Here is a 22,030-nt window from a genome sequence, read left to right as displayed (position 1 = left end):
TTTTGATTCTTATAATTTCTACTAGTAGTTTTGCGTATAAATATACTTACCCAGTTATTATATTTATTCTCCGTAACAATTCTTTTTCTGATAAAAATACTTACATAGCAAAATTCGGCTGGTAACTGCAGAGTCGTTCCCGGGAAGCTCGGTTCCATTTACTGCTTTGGACACGTCAACTCTTCTTCGCTGAATTCCCCAGCTCAACTCGATTTCCGGTACTTTCTCAGCTTCGATATTTGTAACCTCTCTGATTATGTGTTTGCAAGGTTTTGCGTGTTTTCCCGTTTACTGTTGACGTCGCTGTCATCCGCACTGCTGCACTCGACCGAATGCCACTATATTTATTTGCATAACTGTACAGTCACCTTCTTGCTAATGGGTAGTACGCTGATCGCATGAAATTTCTTGGCCTATCTCGATGCGTGGAAAATTCAGGCAAGGAATCGCTCAAGAAATAATAAAGCGTTGCTTTATTCCGGATCCTAGTACGGAGCTGAAACGAAACGTCAAATCAAATGGGGCTTGCTGTGTTAAATTTCTTGACCATTCCGGCCACGGAAAAATAATGCACTGAACGATAACTACTTGAGCGATTCCGTTTGAAGTGCATACCTCGCATAAAACAGAAACCTTCACAGTAGCAGTAGCCGCAGCACTTCTCGCACAAAACTCTTTACAAGATTGACGTTTCGTTCTCGTTTCATCACTTTCTTTTCTCTGTAAGCCTCACAAACTGTACAGAAATAAGGGTATCCCAAATCGATGAAACTTACACAGTATCCTTAGGATTTCTCTAACAAATAACCACACCCAAAAATCTTCTATCTCAAAAAGTTTAATATCTACCTCACAAATTCTTGATACCCACCTCGCCCGGTACGAACACCTTGATGTTCCTCTCGTTCACCTTGTACAGCACCGACCTGTCCACCTTCTTCAACCTGAGCAAGCCCTGCTCGTCTCCGTCGTCCTTCTCCGCCAGAAACCGACGCACCACCAACCGGCCATCAACTTCCCGAAACTGTCCGGACGTCAACCGTTGCAGCCCGATCTCCACCTGAGCCAAATCGTCCAAATTGGCGCACAGGGTGGCCCACCGATCGGCCGTGTTCAACTTGATCACCAACGAGTGGTGGCGATCGTCCTGCACTACCAGCTGCTCGACAAAGTCGATCAACTGCGCCTCCGAGTGATCGAAGTTCAGGAAGTAGGTCAGATCATCAACCAGGATGGTTCCGTCGGGGCGCGCTTGTAGGAATGCTTGGATGCGTTCGGCAATTTCGTCCAAAGAGGGTATGTTGTTTGGGTAGTTGCGGAACAGGTCGGCAGCGACGTCCAAGATTTGAAGTTGCCCGGAATCACGGGACGGGCCCAAGTTGAAGCCCACCTTCATGCAGGCAGCGCTGTAGTGATGGTAGGTGTGGTGGCTAGCTACCAGCAGTACGTGATGATCCTTAGACGCTTTGAGCCGATGTCCCAAGGTTGCCGCGATCAGGAAGCTTCCGTCCACACCGGAGTCCTGTTTGAGTATGGTCAGACGTGGGAGGTGCTCGGCTTGTAGACCGCATGCGGCGAGGACAGGTTGTGCCATTGTTGGATATGATCTGCGGAAAAGAGATCGAGTAGACTTGTTAGCAACAAGTAATTATAACGACTACACGAAATGTCGATTGCTAGATCAAACATCAATGAATCGGTTTCCATCGTTAACATTTTATAGAACGCCAAGTCTAGATCGCATATTCACTATCTAAATGATTCAAAATTTCGCTTTGCCTTGAATAGCTTCGCTTCTCATGATGAGTCAACATCTTTTACGCGCGTCTCATTCGCACGTTGAAACACATGTTTATGTTTATAATTCGACAGCGAGCCGATCAACCCGCACACGTGATTCCACATAGTTCGAATTCGTCCCTTTACAAAATGTTTATACAGATCTATTTTCGAACAGCAGGAAATTATCTATCTACACGGCTAGGCCAAGTTCAGTAGCAGGCGTCGTCACACGCCTCTCCTGTAGATGTAGCACAGAAGCGCTTGCTTTGGTCGTAGGTAGGACTAGGTGAGAAACAATAAGATCGAAAAATAGAAATTTTACAAAAGACGTAAGCAATCGTCAAAGCCGCTACTTTGTTCGATGTAAGAAGATAACGACGGTCAGCAGCGAGCGGAAGAATTGCGTGCGCGAAAATGGTCTCGACAATGTTGATCACAACGGCGATCGCAGCAGCGCTAATGTGTTGAATCTACAGCAGGATCGGAAAGTGCTGGCTGACGACGAGCGAATCGCTGTATGGATTTCGCTGGTTAAGGCTAGGGTGACCAGGGTGTCAGGTGGTCGGAATCCTGCACGAATGTTAGCAACTCTTAATTCAATATGAAGTTGCATAAATAGTACAATCACAGACAAACAGACGTAACACTTGCGAAATTTCCATCGACCACGCTTTTAACGATCATTTTAAATTTTCATAGTTGTGGCTTTCACAACCACAGGCGCGCGCATCGTTTTTCTATGCGTTTGACGTTTCACAATAGCGCCTTCTGTTGACGATATTCAACAACACAGTAACTCGTGCAACTTTTCCCCCAGGTGATGGTAGTGTGAACTGGGCGACGGATTTCCATGAAAATCGTTCAAGGTGTTACGTCTGTTTGTCTGTGGTACAATAATGTCCGTAAGTTCATAATGAAAATTTCTTAAAAACACAACGGCAGCACCTTATTTGAGAAATTCTTCAAATTATTGCTTCAGGCAATCCTTCATGACTTGCTTTAGGGATTCATCCACGATTTCCATCAGGGTTTTCTCCAGGAATTCTATCGTTTCATTTAGAGTTCTTTTTTTGTATTCCTCATAAGCGGATATGTCTGAAAGAATTCCAGGGAAAACCTCAAGGCATTCCGGAGGTAAAGAATCCCTGGAGCTCTTGGAAAATTTCTGAAAGAATTCTTCAGCAATCTCCATTAGGAAGATTCCTGGGGAATTTTTGAAAGAGCTCCTGGGAATTTCTAGAGCAGTGCTTTAAGAAATTTCCGAAAGAATCCCTGGACGAATATCTATGAAAAATTTCAGGAGTAATTCTCAGGAAAATTTCTGGATGAATTCTTGGAGAAATTCTTGGGGAAATTTCATGGGTTCTTCAAGGAATTCCTTCAGGCAAATGCCTTCAGGAAACCATTCGGAAGTCACTCCAGCAGCTTCCACAAAAAAATCTGTAGGACATTCTTTCCGTCAAATTTGTGTTTCCAAAGCACTCATGCAGATGTTCCTCCTGTGTTTCTTTCAAGATTTTGCAAGAAATCTTTTCAGAGGTTTCATCAGTAACTATTTCAAAAGTTTTCCTAGGAATTGCCTAATGAGCTGCTCCTTAAATGCCTTCATGAATTCTTTCAATGATCTAGAAATTCTATCATGGATTCTAGCAAATGGTTTGAACAGCCATGAATAAATTCATGGTTTCTCCAGGGGCTGCTTTAGGGATTTCTCCTGAAATTCTCCCTAAATTTTCCCCAGGAGTACTTCCAGAGATTCTACCAGTCAACCCTTCAAAGGTTTTTCCTGCAATTCCTAAAGTTCTTCCTTCAGAGACTCCTCGGGAAATCCTTCAATGCACTTCTAGAGAAGCTTTTTGGTGAATTTCTGGCAGAAAAATAATGGAAAAATCCTCCGATGAATCTCCGATGAAATTTCTGAAAGAGTTCTCAAGAATATTCCAAAGGAAATACCTGGAGAAATGCCTGAAGTATTTCCTGGAGAAGTCCTGCAATAATTAACTGGTGGAAGAAGATGCAGAACTAATATCTGAAAAAAAAAATGCTTGAGGACCCCAGGTAGAATCTGAGGATGTGTTTCTGAGAAAACTCAAGAAAAAATAATGAAGGAAAGCCAGGAGGAATTTTCAAGGGAGTATTCCAGAAAAAAAAATCCAGACAAAAAACCCTGCGAGGACTACCGGAGAAAAACCTGAGAGATTTGTTAGGAGTATTTCTTGAAGAGTTTCTCGAGGAATCTCTGTGGAAATTCCTGAAAAAGTTTCTGGAGGAATTCTTGGAAAAATTTCTGAGGCATTCCTGGGATTTTTTTTTTCGAAAGAAGTCCTGAGACATTGTTTTTTGGAATTTTAGGATTCTTGAAGAAATGTCTGACAGAATTCCTGAAGGAATTTCTGAGAATCCCAGAGGATTTTTTGGAGAAATTTAAGAATAAATTACTGTGAGAAATTTATTAAGTTATTTCTGAAGATATTCCTGAAGGAGTTCCTGTCTGGAGGAAATTTCTGGTGAAATTTTTGAAGGTATTTTCGGAGACATTACTGAAGTAGTTCCTGTCAATATTCTGAATGGAATTTCTGGGGAGGTTTATAAAGGAATTTTTGGAAAAATACTGAAGGATTTCTTGGGGAAATTCCTAACAATTGCGTTAGGAAATTTCAGAAATTTGTTAGGAAATTTCAGTAGGAATAGCTGGAAAATTTCGGAAGGATTTTCTGGGAAAATTTCTGAAAGGATTCCTGGGGAAAATCCAAGGAATTGCGTTGCGTTGCGTGGTAACGGAGTAATTCGTAGATTGCATATTGAAAGTTGTCATGTTATATCTTTAATACTCTTATTCTAATTGCTTATGGAATGCTATTTGGGAAGGAACAGCTTTCCAATCAGAGGTTGAAGTAAAAAAGACATGAGAACTTCCATTGCCGCCCACGCCCATCTTCTCCGTTACGAGGATAGGAAGGGATGAATTCCTGGGGAAAATCCAAGAAATTCTTGAAAAAAGTACTAAAAGAATTCCTACGAAAACTCCGGAAGGAATTCCTGGAAAATTTCATAAGAAATTCCTGGGGAAATGCCGGAAGGAATTCTAGGGGAAATTTCTGCTAAAATTCTTTGGGAATCTTCAAGAGACAGATTCATGGGGATTCATGCTTAAGCAACTCCAGGTAGAATCCATGGAGGAATGGCTGGAGGTATCCCTGGGAGAATTCAAGGAAAAAAATAATGGAGAAACCCCTGAAGGAATATTAAGGTGAATCCCGGAGGTATTCCAGAAAGAATACCCAAAGAAATTTCGGATGGGAGAATTCCCGGAGAAAACCCCGATAGGATTCCTGAGGGTATTTCTTAAAGAATCTTTGGAAGAATTTCTGGAGAACTTCCATGAATTGTTGGAGAAATTCCTGTGTAAATTTTCGAAAGAATTCCTGGAGAAATTAGGGGAAGAATTACTGGGAAAATTCCTAGAGAAATTTCTGGGAAACACCAGGAAAATTCCTTAAGAATTTTTTGAAAGAGTTCCTGGGGATAAATTTATAAAAGTATTTCCTGGAGAAATTTTTGACGGAATTTCTGGGGAAATGTCAGGCTGAATTTCTGTGGATATTATGGAGGGTTTTCTTAGGGAAATTTATGAAGGGAATTTTTGGAAAATTTATGAAGGGAATTCTTGGGAAATCACTGAAGGAATTCTTGCAGAAACTACTGACACAAGCCCTTGACAAATTCCCGAAGCAATTTCTGAGAAAATTCCTGGGGATGTTTCAGAAAGAAAACCTGTGGAAATTCCAAGAAATTTCTGAGAAAATTACTGAAAAGTCATGGGAATTCAGGATAGAATTCTTGGAAAAATACAGGAAGGAATTCCAGGGAAATTTCAGAGAAATTTCGGAAAGAATCCCTGGAGAAATTCCGGAAGGAAATTTTGGAAAATGAATGGAGGAATTCCTGGGAACTTTCTGAAAGAATTCATAGGAAATATCCAGGAGGAAGATTCCTGGCGAAATTTTGAAAACAGATCCTGGGAAAATAACTAGAGAAATGATTTAAGAAATTTTTGAAAGAATCCCTGGAAGAATATCTGTGACAATTTTCGGAAAAAAAAATTCTGGAATAATTCCCAGGAAAATTTCTGGATGAATTCTTGGAGAAATTCCTGGTGAAATTTCCGAAAGAATTCCTGGGGAAATTCTAATGTCCAAGGGAATTTATTGGAGAAATTCCATGAGGAATTCCTGGCAATTCCGGGAGATTCCTAAAGAAATTTCTGAAAGAATTTGTGAAAAAATACCAAAAGCAATTTCTGGGGAAATTTTTTAAAGAGTATCTGGAATAAATTCCTGGAGAAATTCCAAGAAATTCTTAAGGAAATTCAGTATCCTGGAAAAAATCCTGATACAAACTCTGAGAAAATAGCGGAAGGAATTCATGGGGAAATTTATGAAGAAATTCCTGAGGAAATTGGTGAAGGAGCTTCTGGGAATAACCGGAGGTAAATCCTTTGGAAATTCCAGAAGGAATTTCTGGGAAAATTCTAGAATGAATTCCTGAGGAGATTTCTGGAAAAATTCCCAGGGAAGTTCCGGAAGGAATTCCTGGGAAATTATTTTAGGAAATCTTCAAGAGGAATTCCTGGCGAATATTTTGAAAAGGTTCCTAGGGAAACTCTTACAGGAGTGTCTTAGGAAGTTTCCGAAAAAAGGAGAAATTTCTGAAAGAATTAATGGGGCGATTGCTGAAAGAATCTCTGGGGAAATTGCTGGAGGAATTCCTAAAAAAATCCTGAAGGAATCTGTATGAAAATTCCGGAAGAAATGTATAAAGTAATTCCTAGAAGGATTTTCCAATGAAATTCCTAACGTAATACCTGGTGAAAAACCAGAAGGAATTTCTGACAAAAAATATGGAATGATTCCTAAAGAAATTCTGGTAATTTTGGAAGAAATTCCTAGGATATTTTCTGAAAGAATACCTGGGGAAATTTAAGAAAAATCCTAAAGAAATTACTAAAAGAATTCCTCAAAAATTTTCGATGATTATCTGAAACAAACTCTTGGACAATTGAGGAAAGAATTCCAGGAGGAAATTAGTGAAGTAATTCCTGGGAAAATTCCGTAAGGAAGTTTTGAGGAAGTTTCTGGAAGAATTCCTGGGAAAATTAAAAAAAAAGAAAAAAGGAATTGCTTGGTAAATGACTGGAGAAATTCGTGGGAAAATTTCTGGAAGAATTCCTAGGGAATCTCCAAGAGGAATTCCTGGGAAAGTTTTTGAAAGAGTTCCTGGGGAAATTCCTAGCAGGAGGTTCCAGGAAATTTCCGGAACAATTCCTGGACAAATTACTGAGGAAATTCTTGAAAGAATTCCTGGAGGAAACCCTGGGAAAATCCAGAAGGAATCTCTGTGAAAATTCCTAGGGAAATTTCTGAAGATATTCCTGAGGAATTTTGAAATTTCTGAACAAATCTTTGGAAATATATTTTCACATTATTTGAAATGAATCACAGTTTTTTTTGGAAGAACTGTAACAATTATTGAAGAAATTTGTGAAGGCATGCTTCAGAATGTTTGAGTAAAAATGCAGAAAGATTTTTTTTAACAAATTCCAGAAGGAATTCAGGAAATGATGCTAGGGGATTGCTTGGTCAAAATTCCGTAAAAGTTTCAAAGAATTGTTAAACGAATTTCCGAATTCGAGAGTTTGTAATTGGGAAATTATAAGAAAAATTTTTTCAGAGAAATTCTTAAAAAACCGTCGGAGAAATTGGTGGAAGAATCAATCCTTAGACAAATTCCAGGAGAAACCCCTTTCGAAAATCCAACAAGACCTCTGATACTTCTGGAAACCCCTTGTAGAATTATTGGAAAATTATTTGAGGATTTCTTGTGAAGATTTATAGATAAATTCGTAAAGAAACTGCAGGTTAATCCTTCCTGGAAGTTATTTGGAAATTGTAAGCACAAATCTCTGAACAAATACTAAACAAAATCCTAGGAGAAATATCTGGTGGAATGTACCGAAAAAAAACTTGGAGATATTCTGAAAGCAACCTTAGGAAGAAAAAAAATCTCTGTACGAATAACACTAGTTAACAGCATTTTTGAACTCGGTAAGCTGGTGATCATTTTTAGTGTAGAATCATGCCCTGAGCTCGAAAACGCGAAAGAAAAAAAAATACAGTAGAGCGGATTTTTTTTTCGACTTTCCATACAAGGTTGATGATTTGAAATCGATTTTTGTTCTATTTTTAAGCAAAGTCGCTCACTTCAAACATTTTATTCTCCGTAATCAATGCTCCGATTGAGCTGAAATTTTTACTGTAACTCGCCTACATATAATGTGTCAAATAAACGTCGAGAAAAATTTTTTAAATTGTTTTTTTTTCTTATTGAAAAAAAAATACATTTCTTCAAAAAATTTTGGGAATTTTGCTAAAATTTAAGGAGATTGTCCCTAAAACTCGCCAATATCTTGAATTTCATCAATCTGACGCAAAACCTGTATTCAGATGATCGAATGGTATTGTATTCAGCTTTTAATTTATGGAAAAAGATTTAAAATTGGTTGAACAAAACGCACGAAATTTGAATTTTAGTAAATTTCATTTTTTTTTAAGTTGTAAAACTCGATATTGAGCTTAAACTCAAAAACTGTTCCACTTAAATTTTTTTGAAGCACGGTTTCAAAATCAGTGCTAAATCATGATTCAAAAATTTTGGTCGTTGATAGAAGTTCACGACTTTCGTTTTATTTTGTAAACTTGTGTAATTGAAGTCTGAAAAAAATACTTTTGAAAATCCTGAAGGAATCCTTTAAAATTATTTAAAGACGTGAAGTTCGCTGCAGCAGTATCCGAGCAGGGAGCGGATCTGGTGTGATGGTTAAAGTGCATGCCTTTCACGCCGAGGACCTGGGATCGTATCCCACTCCCGACAAACGCGCAAACTGTGAGTTCTTCCTTCGGAAGGCAAGTACAGCGTGGGTCCCGAGATGAACAAGCCAGGGGCTAAAAATCTCGTTAATACAGATAAAAATAAAAAAAGTATCCGAGCAATCTAGGTAAAAAAATAAAGAATCTGCTGTTTTGGTTCGGATGCCTTCCCATACGTTTATTCTCTCACGCATACATTTTCGCATTTTGTATGTGTCGTATAAAGTGGCTACTTCATACCGGGCTTGGTATACTTACCGAAAGAGGTATTAAATTTAATCTCGGATTTAGGATAATCCGATCAAATCGAGTACATATCATACTTCGTGGTGCTCATTACCATAAGTGCTTATTTTCGTTTCTGTCTTTTGTCACTTTCCGAGTCTCATCTCAATGCCAACTATCTATTTTTTCTCGATCGTAGAAAACGAAAAAACATCCTAAATTGTGTTCAATGACAATTTTTAGTAAAAAAAATAATGCAGCTTGTTGGTTATCTTGTGAATTCTTCGTCATTGTCAGCTCCTCATCTATCTTACCACCAGTCAGATAACGTTGTTGACCGCAGCCTTCACATTACTAGAATAATCCAAAATATGAAGACTAGACTCACAGAATCTAGCTAAACTCAAATCGCTTCATTCGCTCAAATCGTAAATCTAGCTCAGCTGATCGCATTGCACGGTGTGTCTGGTGGACAACATTATTTAAAAAAAATCGGTATCGCTAAAATACCCACCAAACGAAAGCTAAGGGTCCCACCTTTTATTTGAGACTTAAAGGAGAAAGTTCTATCGGCGGGTCTAGAACAATTTTTTTTTTTGAAATAGTGTGATATTTTTTGTATTTTCTCGAAGTACTAAGTAATAACGAAAAACAGTCCATTGGCTTTCCGAAGGAAGATTTTTTATATGATGTTAATTACACTTCCCACAAAAGCATAATAGTCCCATATTAATAAAAAAAAACAGTAAACAGTAGTCAGTTTCGTGGTTATGGGCAGTAATGCTAAAAAAAATTGTTATAGTTTTAAGCAGGTGGACATGATGAGTTCAAATTTCAATTTACATGTGTACCGCATCATGCTCTAATACTCATAATTATTATTAAATCAGCGTGTTCATCCTTATAGAATGCATTTGACAACACTTTCAATTATTCAACGAATTTTATTATTTTCTCTATTGAGCAATGCACGATATAAGCACAGACAAACAGACGTAATACTCTTCAATAGGGTTTGGCACATGCATTTAACGATGAAATCAAATTTCGTTTGATTTCCGCGATTCTTTCATCAGAGGTGCTAATGTTCGATCGCTTTGATGTTTGCAAGTGTACACGTTGCTGAATGATACAAACGGAACTTACAGGAGACATGTATAAAAGTGTGCGTGTTAGGCAAACGTCAAATCGCATCCCATCATGGCCGTAGTGTCTCGCGCGGTTCTACCAACAGGTGGATGCGTGTTCATGAAAAAGACAGCAAAAAAAATGAATTTTCTCTAAGAGCTACGTCTGTGATATAAGGGAATGGCTGTGTGTTCCAAATACCATGAATTGGCTAAAACGGCAAACTGAACATGTTATTGATACTTTTACTTTATAAACAAGTTCTACAAATCTCTAGGTACAAAACATTGCCAATTTATTTGACTAAGCTGTTTTAAGTGAAAAACATCCTTAAGGCCACGATGTTAGATGCTAAGATACTACAATTTATTACAAGACGACATACACTTTCCAGAATCCTAAGATGAACGCAACTCGATATTTTCTGGAGTCAAATCTTTAAAACGCGTGTATTTCTAACGTGGCAGGTGAGTCACGACACATAATTTGAGAAAGGTGGTCCTACAATAATGGAACAAAACTTAAATAAAAATTACGTTGATTTACTTAGTTTTTTGGTAAAATAGGTACTTTTTCATAATATCTAATTGTTATCCGACATTTTTTGTTCTCAAGGCCGTCATTACATAATCGTCATCATTGAAAAATCTAAAGCGGTTTTCTCGTACAGTACTGATATTTTCGTTTAAAAAATGTATTTACTGTACTGCTGCAGGAGAATGGAGTACAGTGATTACGTTTTCAATGCAAACATGAAATCTCCCTTTCGTATCTTTAGCAGAACTGCAACGAGCACTATCTTTTTGCATCATCGGTAGTAGTGCTAGGTCTGCCGCGTTTGCTTTTAAATTAAGAAGAAACTGTAGTTCTTGCAGCACTAAATATTTCGCAATTACAGCAAATATCGATACTCTGTGTAGAAGACTCAATTTATATTTATACTTAAAGAAAGTAATTCTAAAGGGTATGATCTCATCATTGAACGAATAAACTTTAAATGAGTAATTGCGATATATTATCGTGGGATAGTACCAACTTCTATACCTGGTATATTTCAGAAAAAGTTAATCAATAATCTCAATAACCTGCAAATACAAATAAAAACAAATTGGGACTTTTCTATTTTATTCTGTCTTTTATTTGTATGCTCAGCCATATAAAACAAATATCTAAATCTGTGAATATCAACTACTTTCGATTATATTGGTGGTTGCAGAAAAAGCTTCTTCGAACACAGCACGCACACCTTGGTACGGTTTGCATTGTGACTTTATGATTTCATGTCATAGTTGTTTCTCTAAAAGTTTGGTGCAAAGCTATGTTGACATTGAATTTCTTTTATTTTTCATGATTCAATACCAAATGCTATACCACACAGCAATCCTTCAAATTAGTACCAGAAAGGGGCACAAAATGAATGTATACCGGCCTATACTGGAACGCGGTAATTTTATCCGAGCTACTTTGTTGATCGTTATATTTTTATTGACATCCAAGTCATGGCCTACTACGACTGTAAAACTTTTCGAACATTTGGCTCTGTCGATAAAAACGAAGAGAATGGCAGTCGAAATAACTTCTTCTACATGTCAATAAGGAGAGATGGTTAACACATATACCTTAATATTGGTAATATTCTACTACAACTCTCTTAAATATTTTTTACACTTGTGCAACATTTTGTGTGGAAAATTTTGAATATGTTTTACTCTATTAATATGATACGTTACTAATGAGCGACCTCATACGAGCCCATTAGGTTACACTGAAGGTTGAAAGGAAGAAAATGCAAGTCTTAGACACATTCCACGCGTTACGTTTTGTGCGAGAATCAAACTTTTGCTTCCAAAAATTGATATGTTGTCATAAACATACCAACCAGCATATCAAACGATCAGATTTGTATAGAAGATTCAGTTTATGCTTTCTAATTGGGAGTTGGACCTTTGTACTTCGAAAGAAAACAAGAAATACAGCGTAACGGGACACCATCGCAAAAAATGACGAATTTCGACCGAACGCCAAGGAATTTGCTACTTTCTAGAAGCAGTTTTCAAAGTTTCAGGTACTATTAAAAGAATATAGGTAATTATCTTCATTTTGCGGCAAAAAGAATCAAAATCGACAACAGGAGCCCGGAAATATCATTCAATGAAGTTCAAAAACCGCGGTGTAGAAGTGCGTGAAATGTGTCCTTATGATAATAAATTTTGGAAAAAAAAATTGTTCTAGGACCGCCGATAGAACTTTCTTGTTTTAGCCTCAAATGAAAGGGGGGACATTCAGCTTTCGCTGGGTGGGTGTTTTAGCGATACCGATTTTTTTTAAATAATGTTGTTCTACCAGACACACCGTGCATTGATGATCACTTCAACATCAACATTTCAAACAAGTCATGACGACTCCACTTTCTCCACCCAACCAAGCTTATTGGCCACTCTACTGGTCACCCTACCTTTCCCACCCCACCACGAAAATCGCGCACCCCGAGACGCGGCGATGATGATGTTCGCAATGCTGTAATATACCAAACTGATAAAACGTATTAAGCTCTGCGAGCTCTGCTCTTCCTAATCGTATGCGACGACGACGGTCGGCGAGCTAACTGATCAGCAGAGCTAGCAGTGAGCTAGCCATCGTCAGGAGGTCAGTTTAGTCCGAATCAGTACATCGTCGGTGAAAGAACGCAGAACAGAACAGAACAGTCAGTGTGACAGTAGTGTGCGCGATTGAAGGACGCAGACTGTCATCCGTTGTTGCGTTGGTCGTTGCTTCTGTGTAGAGAAAGTAAGTCGTTTTTTGGAGTCTATCGACTGTAGTAATCCATCATGGTCTCTCGGATCTCCCCGGTCGGTGATGCATGATTGTTTTATATCAATTTTCGCTGAACCTAATCGGCGACGGCGACAAGGGAGTTAATTGCCGGTCGAGTGATGAACAGTTTTGTGATAAGAATATTGGCGCTCGGAGAGAGGTGTGCTCGAGGTTTTGATGAATGGAATATGATCGTTAGGATTTTGGCGTGTGGTACTGCAGAGCTTATGATGTAATACTTGCATCAGTGATTCGAAGTCCTGAATCAAATCATAAAAATGAAAACAAGTTTACCGCCGTTTAAAAAATCCGTGCTTCTCTCGGGCTAGGATCCCTCGGGTTGCTTGGATGGATTATAATTTGTTTGAGCTTAAAGACGGATTTATTCTAGTGATTTCTGCAAATTTCGCGACGTAATTTTAGTTGTCAGTTGCGCATAAGCGTCGCAACTGTTTTTGGAGTTTCAATCAGGTCTGCGTACTTTCTTCGGGTTACAGACACATACATTTCTTTGTATCACACTACGGATAATACATAATCACGGCTTCCGCTCTCCATCCTCTATCACGCCCAATGTTCGCCTGGTCCGCCCATTTGTGCTCTCTGCACTCCACGCCTTCTTTTGCCTACTGGATCACTTGCTTTACAGAGTTGTTATCCGGCATTCTTGCAACAGCTTGAAGCATGTCCTGCCCATCGTATCTTTCCGACATTGACTACCGTATGGATGCTGGGTAGATGATGTAGAACGCTGCGAGTTCGTGGTTTATCCACAGTTTATCCACCTCCACACACTGTTCTCCTGCACTCCGCCGTAGATCGTCGTTAGCACCCACCGCTCTAACACCGGCTTAGCGTTATGTATATGGTACATTTGGTGCGACGGTGAATCTTTTTCGCCCACAGATTCTTGTGGAAGACTAACTTCCACCGACTAACGACCAACGACTAACGTTGTTGCCTTCCTTTTATAAGGATCTTAGATAGACTTCCACTACCTCGAACGTGTCTCCATGTATCGTAGCACAGCTGTCTAGGTTTGCCCTCTCTTTCGTGATTCCACTTGCCAGAATTTTCCCAAGGAATTACTGCAAGAAATTCCTCCAGGTATTCCGACAAGAATTCCTCCAAAAGTTCCTTCTGAAGCTTCTCCGTCAGCAATTCCTCCAGAAATTCTCCCAGGAAGATTTTCCTGGAGTTCATCCAAAAGTTCCTGCAAGATTTACTCCGAAAATTCATTCAAAAAATCCTCCAGGAATTTCCCCAGGAAGTTACTCTGGCAGGAAATCCAAGAATTCTCTCAGAAAGTTCCTCTAGGAGTTCCTCCGAAAATGCCTCCGGGAGTTCCTTCAGTAACTCTTCCGGGAATTCCTTCAAAATTTCCTACAGGTATTTCTCAAAGATTTCCTCCAGGAATTCTCCCAGGAAATTCCTCCGGAAGTTCCTCTAAAAGTTCGTCTGAGAGTTTCTCTGTGAATTCTTGCCAAGGAGCTCCAGTAGAAGTGCTTCCGCGATTTCCCTCAGGAATTTTCCCAGGAAGTTGCTCTGGCAGTTTCCGGGAGGAATTTCTGAAGTTATATCCGCAGGAACTCTTGGAGGAATTTCCAGATGAGCTCCTGGAACAATTCTCGAAGAAACTCCTGGAGGGATTCTCGGAGGAATGCCCAGAGACAATCCACTGGAGGAATTTAGAGGATGCCGATCGGATGCAAGAGCGTTGTTTACTTTGCACGCACATGGTGACTATCAGAGCAGCCCAATCCGAAACCTGCAAAGGAGTTTCGGTTTACTCACGTTTCCAATGGTGATTTCAGTTATGCAACTCGGGCAGAAGCTTCAAATTATGAAATGTTGCAAGTCGGTGGTCGTCCAATCAGGATCCCGTTTTCTTGGGAAATGACTGTGATGTCAGAACTACTTCTGAGCCGTGCCTTTGTAGTTTCAAGAGATTGTATTGATGTGCTTGTCTTTGCTCTCTATAAGTTGCGTGTCTTGCTTTAGATTCACAATACGGCAGCATTCTTCAAGGGGATTCTCCAAGGTGGTCGTCTAGAGCCATGTGGTCTTGCCGATGTGGTTTCAACAGCTTCTAACTTGGAGACTAGTCTTGCTCGAACATCAGCATCACGAGGTGGCTATAGACCGAAGATAAATTGAAGGGCTTTGAACTGGTCACTGAATAGCTTCGACAGCTGGAACGCCTCACAGTGCTTGCAACACGAGGTAAATTCGTCTGCTTCGTGCTTCAAGTACTGCAAACACTGGTATCTTGCATGGAAAATTTACTTCCGGCGACCGTTTCGTTCAACTTGAACTTCCCTGGGTGCTTCGGAAGATTACTTCCACGTACCGGTAATGAACCGTCGTACTCAGCATTCGAAAAAGTAACATCATCTTGGCAGCATCGTCTAAGCGTTTTCCTCCCTCTTGAAAAACATCTTCGTATCTTACATACCACGAGTTAAAGAATAAGCCGTTGTAAGGGGTTGTAAGGATCGAACAGGAACGCTTGAATCCTGAATGTTTTAAATTATAGCTTTGCTTCTACAACGTTATTTGATATACAGTTTTTAGCTATTTGTGCTCATTCTGCGAATGGAGTGACGTGAGAAAAGTCGGAATCGTATATCGAGATGAAGAATCCACTCTCGAATGAAGTGACTCGCCGTGTAAATCAAATGGAGAGTCACCTCATTCGAGTCGAGATTTCTCACCTCGATATACGACTTCGACTTTTCTCACGTCACTCCATTCGCAGAATGAGCACAATTGGAAGAATACCTACATATCAAACTTTTAGATATCAGCAACTAGAATGAACATTTTTGTACGTTTCATGGCTAGAATCAAGCCATTCCTTAGGGAGCGCGTGTTATCCTGATCTTCCCTAAGCCTCTTTTCCTTGGGTGAACATTTAACAATGTTGTTGTTTGTAAGAGCAGCACATAACAGAAAAATTAAATAGCACCCATCCACCCACCACTAAAACTAGAAAAGCAAATTTCAAGATGGACTAATTACAAGAGTAAACTTACCCTGCCGAGTAGCGAATCCCGAGGCAGCTGTTACCGAGACACTTTTATCACTTGCTTTTCGTTTCAACCGGCACTTGGCACAAACACTTTTGTTATCACTCCGTTTTTTTTTACAACTTCTCAATCACAATGCACGTGCAAACAGTGCTCTTTTGGCGTTGTGTTTAGGCTGTTGATTAACAACATCAAACCTGAATCAAATCATCCAGCCAGCTGATTTTGACAACACTTTGCTTGCGGCATCGATCACATGTGCCATGAGTTTAATGTGTGTGTGCGTGACAACTTGCGAATAAGAGAGAATTGGGCACTTTCGTGAATGTATGGTGAAAAGCTGAGAACTGTGCTTTGAAGGTGAATTTGATTGCTGTAATCACCACACTTTGAAATGCATGCGTTTTAAACGGAATATGGAATATATTTTAATATAACTTTAATCAATTTAATACGATATAAAATTATCTTATGATAACTGATACAAATGAGTTATTTTACTTAATTTTATCACGTTTCGCTTTGATACGTGAGAATAAAAATCGATCAGCTGTCAATCTTCTTCTCCATATCTATCTTCTTTTACCACCGTCGTCATCGCGCTCTCTGTCTGTCATTCGCACTTACGTCATTCGTCATTCCTCGCGAACTTGCATCGCGCACACACATCCGACCCTCATTCCAACCACAGGAAAAACGGTACGGTGTTTGCTTCTTAGCTTTGTCTTTCTTGATTTTGATTTACTTATCTAAAAATATATCACACGAATTCGTGCGAAGAAGAGTAGAAACAGGAATCCGAAATACAGAACAGCAGCCAAACGCAGCCTCGTTTGCGTATATCGTGGTGAGAGGTGTGTCTACTTGCAACGCATCTTCCTACTCTTCTGCCCATTTGTTTACGTTTGCTGCGATTATGTCACCGTGAAATGCCTAGCAACATACGCGAGGCGATGACAATGACATTGAAATTTTATCGAAATCGAGAGCGCGGATCGTGGAGTGCGGTGTGCTCTTTGAATGATCTCACCTTTGCCTTCCGGGTCATGTGTCTTTGCAGGATTCGCTGATAACGGAGCACAAGGTCAACCACCAACAACAGCCCCAATATGGCCGATGAAAAGCAAAAGCGAGTATCGTACTGGTACTTTGGTGGTTTGGCCAGTGCCGGAGCGGCCTGTTGTACCCATCCGTTGGATCTGCTCAAGGTGCAACTGCAAACCCAACAGGAGGGTAAGATCTCGCTGCTCCAGCTGACGGGCAAGGTCGTCCGAACGCAGGGCGTCCTGGCGCTCTACAATGGGCTGTCGGCATCCCTGCTGCGACAGCTCACCTACTCGACCACCCGGTTCGGTATCTACGAGGTCGGCAAACAGGCCATGGGCAGTGATTCCGGTATGTGTTGGGGAGAATGCGGGTGGTGGAAGGTTTGTGACTTCAAATATTCTTGTATTTCTTAGGATTCTTGGGTAAGGCCGTGTTGGCAGGTGCAGCTGGTGCTGCCGGAGGTTTCGTGGGAACCCCTGCCGATATGGTCAACGTGCGCATGCAGAACGACATCAAACTTCCATTGGACCAGAGAAGAAAGTAAGTTTTTTGTCATGAAGCCTTTATCTTTCAGCAGGTTATAATCAACCAACTTCATTTGCAGTTACAAAAATGCAGTCGATGGTCTCTTCCGTGTGTACCGGGAAGAAGGTTTCACTCGTCTGTTCTCAGGTGCCTCAACCGCTACCTCACGTGCTGTGTTCATGACAATTGGACAGTTATCTTTCTACGATCTGGTAAGTGATCGATAAATCTCAAACATCTCGATTTAAAACTTTCTGAATCCTGCCAGATATCATCCCAAACAATAATTTTTCAAGAAGCGCCTGAAAGTATGCTTTCAGAAATGGCGTTTTAAATTTGCCTCGCAGTTAAATGACTGTTGTAGTGTTCTGATCGATAATGTAGTTTTATTCGAAGAGGGAATAGCAATCCATTCCCACAGGGGTGCCAGATCAATTGTCGAAAAATCTGGATTTAGGAAGTTTTGTATGGAAGAGTGTGAAAAACCTTACAAATTCCGAGCAAAACCTTAAAAGTCCCGAAAACAATTGCCTGGATCTTCCAAAGTTTTGTAAAATGAGACCTCAAAAATCTGGATAAATCCAGATGTATCTGGAAGGTTGGTAACGCTGTATTCCCAACGCACCATCCACACCACAGTTTTCAACTTCTCTACAGTGGACGATCACGCTTCTCAAAATCTGAATTACCTAGTCTAGTCTACACGCTTCTCAAAATCTGAATTACCTATCCAAAAACAGATGCCGAGCTAGCTTTATTACACTCCCGATTACACTCTTACGGAACTTGTTACGTTTGTGATGCATAAGTTCGTTTTCTGTACAACACAGCGTATGTACAAGAAATCGACACTGGGCGTTTTGCTACGCAAAATTGTGTCTTTGCTTACCTAACGTGTATAACAGATATAGGGTGGGGCGGGGCAAGATGGGTCACCTAAGGATGGATCACCATAACTTTGTAAATACAAATCGTATTGGTTTGTATTCGTCCGCTACTCTTTAATACACTAAAAGGCGATAAAAAGTTCCTTACATACAAAATATGATATTAAACGAGCAGTTTTAAAAAGTGATCAATTTGGCGCCGTGAAAAAAGTGCGGGGCAAGATGGGTCACCTTTTAAGTAATTCACATTTTCTCAACGAAAAACGTCAAAATATGAGATTTTTTCCGCATTCATATATGCTCCATATCCATACTGAGTAAACAAGAGCTACTAGTAAACATTTTATAAATTTATTTTAAATATAAAAAAACTTTACGATTTGAGTGGTCCTAAGGCGACTTGAAAATCGATGTTTTCACTAAAAAATTATCATAATTTTATGTTATAATTTTGAGCGGTCATTCCGCTTGATTGAAGTCATTTATGAGATGGTCTTGTAATAAAAAATAATTAACTTTTGATTGCTCCAACAATACGTTCAAAATTGAAGGTGACCCATCTTGCCCCACGGCCGTTTATATGGAGATTATATGGAATGTATCGCATAAGAAAAATGGCTAAAAACCATTTTATTTTTTATTTCCAATGAGAGTGAATTATTTTTCAATCAATACCCCAAACTTTTGTATATTCATGCTGGTCATCTAACAAAATTATTAACATCAACAAAACATGAGTAATGCGCCCAAAAATGGCACTGACCCATCTTGCCCCGCGACCCATCTTGCCCCGCCCCACCCTAATCATAATATGTAGTCCTATTATACAACTAACATCCCACCCTCTCCCCCACACAGGTCAAGGACCTCCTGCTGCAGTCCGGTTACTTCGGCGACAACCTGACGACGCACTTCCTGTCCTCGCTGACGGCCGGTGCCATCGCCACCACTATGACCCAACCGCTGGACGTGTTGAAGACCCGGGCGATGAACGCCAAACCGGGCGAGTTCGCCAACCTGTGGGAGCTGATCCGCTACACGGCCCGCCTCGGACCGCTCGGCTTCTTCAAGGGTTACGTGCCGGCCTTCGTCCGGTTGGGACCGCACACCATCCTGACGTTCGTGTTCCTAGAGCAGCTGCGCATGAACTTTGGCTACCTGAAGCCGGAGAAGAAGTGAGGCGGTGAAAAAATTCAAGAAATTGTTGATATTAGCTGTGTAGGATCGAAAATTGGAGATGTTGTTGCAATAGTTGCTCGCGCCGGGGGAAATCGTTGCTTGGGGTTTTTGGTTACGGGTGCAGATTTAGAAAGGTTCCAAAGTTTTTATTTTTTGTTTTGCGCAAAGTCCGGACAGTAGAAGACCTCGAACTTCTACACAAGCATTTCACTGTTGGCTTTTATCTCACTGTTTTAGCTTGTTACATACTCTTTTTGTGATGAATTTGCTCGTTTCAATCAACAATGCTTTCACAATCAATGAACAAACACATTCCATGTGACATTTAACTGTTTAGTAGAGACGTTTATTTTAAATTTCTGTTAAAAACAGAAAAGAAGCTCTATAGGTAAATCAGCGCTGTTCAATCGTTCAACGTGTTGAAGGTATATTTTATAATATTAGACATCTGCCCAATTGTGAGATCCCAATCGAACAAGAAACAAAATCAGGAAACCGTTCCGAGTTGGTAAATGTAGGCAATAAATAAAGTAATTTATGATACAAGATGTAAACTACAAATTTGCAGCTTATTGTTCGAAAGAAATTTTAAACATCTACCGAATGACTGATTTTGGTCGTTTCCAACTGTGAAGCGCTTCATTGCAGATTCTGTTCGATCACCTAGTAGTGTCGTGCTAGCATGGAAAAACCAAATTGACTGGATCTCATGAAAAAGTTATCCCGATCGTATGTCATCTCCTGTTTTTGACCGAGGTGGAGGCAACTATATTATGATATGATGAAACTCTCGGAAATCTTCCGAATGTATGCCGATTGATATGAAAAGCTTCCGAAATTTGTTCTCTCCCCTTGAAAACCCAGAGACGAGAGCTTTAAGTGCTGCTACAGGTAACTGTGCACCCGCTCGTTTTCATCATTACTTGCCACATGCATATCGTCGACGAAACAAAATAAATGACATCACTCCATCGACATTCCGGATGTCCTGGATAGGTATCTCCAAGCCGCTATAATTTCTCCGATATGTTCTGGCCTCTGAGAATTTTGAAATCTTGAAAAGTCCGCCCTTTGCAAAACCGCGTCTCTGGTCGTCCTTCTTTCAAATAGGAGGAACCTGAACCCTGATTAGCCGCCCTTCCCGAAGTTCCCATGGATGTTATACTGCTGCTGAAGACCTTCCCATTCGTTCAGAGCGCCTCTAGTAGCCCTTGCAGTTTCCTGAGAATTCCTACTGTGCCAGATAACTACACGACGGTAAGTACGGACGGTGCCGATCATTACGACCATCTATAATTCGGCAGCAAGACGGACGGCAGACCGACACCGAAAACCAGACAGGTAACCGCCGGATAGACAGGATGGATGAACTAGACAGTGACTGAGATAAAGGCGACAAAACTTGATTGCGACAACCAGACGATCGACAATGATCAACGACGGCGAGCTAACAGATGACAGGAACGGACACTGGACAGCAGGCTTGACTAGCGGTAACAGTGTGGGGTTTGATCTCCGGTGAGTCACCGGATGCACAGGGATGCAAAATCAGACACAACAGGGACAGAGAAATGATAGATTGGTTTTGTGATGACTTGTCTCTCCAAATTCTTTGTTAACCCTCTAATACCCAATCCCGCCTTTAGACGGGGTATAGTTTGAGCATTTTTGTAATTTTTGTTTCGTGGAAAATCAATTTTTTTATATTTTTGGCTGATATTTAGTACAGTCGGAACCCGCTCGTTGAGCCACAACCTCCACCCAACCAACGAATTCGATTCGCTAGTTGGGTGAAGTGACAGCAGCACAAGGGGCGTACGCATTGTTTTTTTAAATCATGTTTAGGTTGGAAGCAAAAAGGAAAATTTTTCAATTTGTTTCACATTTAGAGCAAAATTGATACGTTTTGCAAGATACATATATGGCCAATGCCAGAAACATTTTATTTTCACCCATTTTTAGTCGGTGAAGTGAAAATATAGATGTTTATGAAACCACCCGGACCAAAAGCAAGCACAAAACGCTTTCAATGATCGACAAAATAAAGATTACCGATGTTTTGCATTTGTTTCGAAGTAATTGTACATATTCTTTTTTTTTTTTTGAAGAAATATGAAATAGAAATTCTTTTCGATTATCAGTAAAGTTAAAGAAACCAAAAACTCATTAGCTCGCCCCTCGGAATTACAGATGGGTTGTCATTTTCAGTTTGACATTGAATTATGACATCCAGGTACTTTTTAGTTGGCTGACAGCTCAACTAACGGGGCCCCAACTAAAAAGTCACCCAACTATTAAGCCCCCAACCAGCGAGTCTTGACTGTACTGTTCTGTATATCTCAAAATAATTTTTGGTGTATTTTAAAGCGTATTTACATTTTTTAAAAATCATTGAAAAATTGATGTTTTAGTCACCTTTTAGAAGTCATTGTTTATTTTGTATTGAATCGCTACAATTAACATATTTTAAATTTTTCCCAAATCATTC

The 22,030-nt window shown here is 40.0% G+C and overlaps 2 protein-coding genes across 7 annotated transcripts; one reads left to right on the top strand and one right to left on the bottom strand.

Moving 5' to 3' along the window:
- Positions 1-822: 822 nt before the first annotated feature.
- Positions 823-16,555, bottom strand: LOC109423624 (uncharacterized). 4 transcript variants are annotated; one of them, XM_062847196.1, is made up of 2 exons: positions 16,532-16,555; positions 823-1,607 (listed from the first exon to the last, which is right to left on the bottom strand). In XM_062847196.1, the coding sequence occupies exons 1-2, from the start codon at positions 16,534-16,536 to the stop codon at positions 851-853; spliced, it is 762 nt and encodes a 253-aa protein (XP_062703180.1). In that variant the 5' UTR covers positions 16,537-16,555; the 3' UTR covers positions 823-850. The 4 variants fall into 4 exon arrangements, with proteins under 4 accessions (XP_062703180.1, XP_062703181.1, XP_029723322.1 ...); XM_062847197.1 differs by lacking the exon at positions 16,532-16,555 and adding an exon at positions 15,661-15,853; XM_029867462.2 differs by lacking the exon at positions 16,532-16,555 and adding an exon at positions 12,517-12,651.
- LOC109423623 (mitochondrial dicarboxylate carrier) lies at positions 12,701-20,103 on the top strand. Of its 3 annotated transcripts, none has more exons than XM_029867458.2 (5): positions 12,701-12,848; positions 16,965-17,299; positions 17,365-17,491; positions 17,556-17,688; positions 19,222-20,103. In XM_029867458.2, the coding sequence occupies exons 2-5, from the start codon at positions 17,014-17,016 to the stop codon at positions 19,540-19,542; spliced, it is 867 nt and encodes a 288-aa protein (XP_029723318.1). In that variant the 5' UTR covers positions 12,701-12,848; positions 16,965-17,013; the 3' UTR covers positions 19,543-20,103. The 3 variants fall into 3 exon arrangements, with proteins under 3 accessions (XP_029723318.1, XP_029723319.1, XP_029723320.1); XM_029867459.2 differs by lacking the exon at positions 12,701-12,848 and adding an exon at positions 16,507-16,603; XM_029867460.2 differs by lacking the exon at positions 12,701-12,848 and adding an exon at positions 16,614-16,758.
- Positions 20,104-22,030: the final 1,927 nt, after the last annotated feature.

This window comes from Aedes albopictus, chromosome 1 (genome assembly GCF_035046485.1).
Source record: "Aedes albopictus strain Foshan chromosome 1, AalbF5, whole genome shotgun sequence".
Lineage (NCBI taxonomy): Eukaryota > Metazoa > Arthropoda > Insecta > Diptera > Culicidae > Aedes > Aedes albopictus.
Note: the sequence above shows the minus strand (reverse complement) of the source record. Positions and strands in the feature narration are given on the sequence as shown.

Coding starts and splice junctions, on each gene's coding strand:
- LOC109423623 (XM_029867458.2), top strand. CDS start 17,014: ATGGCCGATGAAAAGCAAAAGCGAGTATCGTACTGGTACTTTGGTGGT. Junction 17,492..17,555: donor CCATTGGACCAGAGAAGAAA/GTAAGTTTTTTG, acceptor CTTCATTTGCAG/TTACAAAAATGCAGTCGATG. Junction 17,689..19,221: donor AGTTATCTTTCTACGATCTG/GTAAGTGATCGA, acceptor TCCCCCACACAG/GTCAAGGACCTCCTGCTGCA.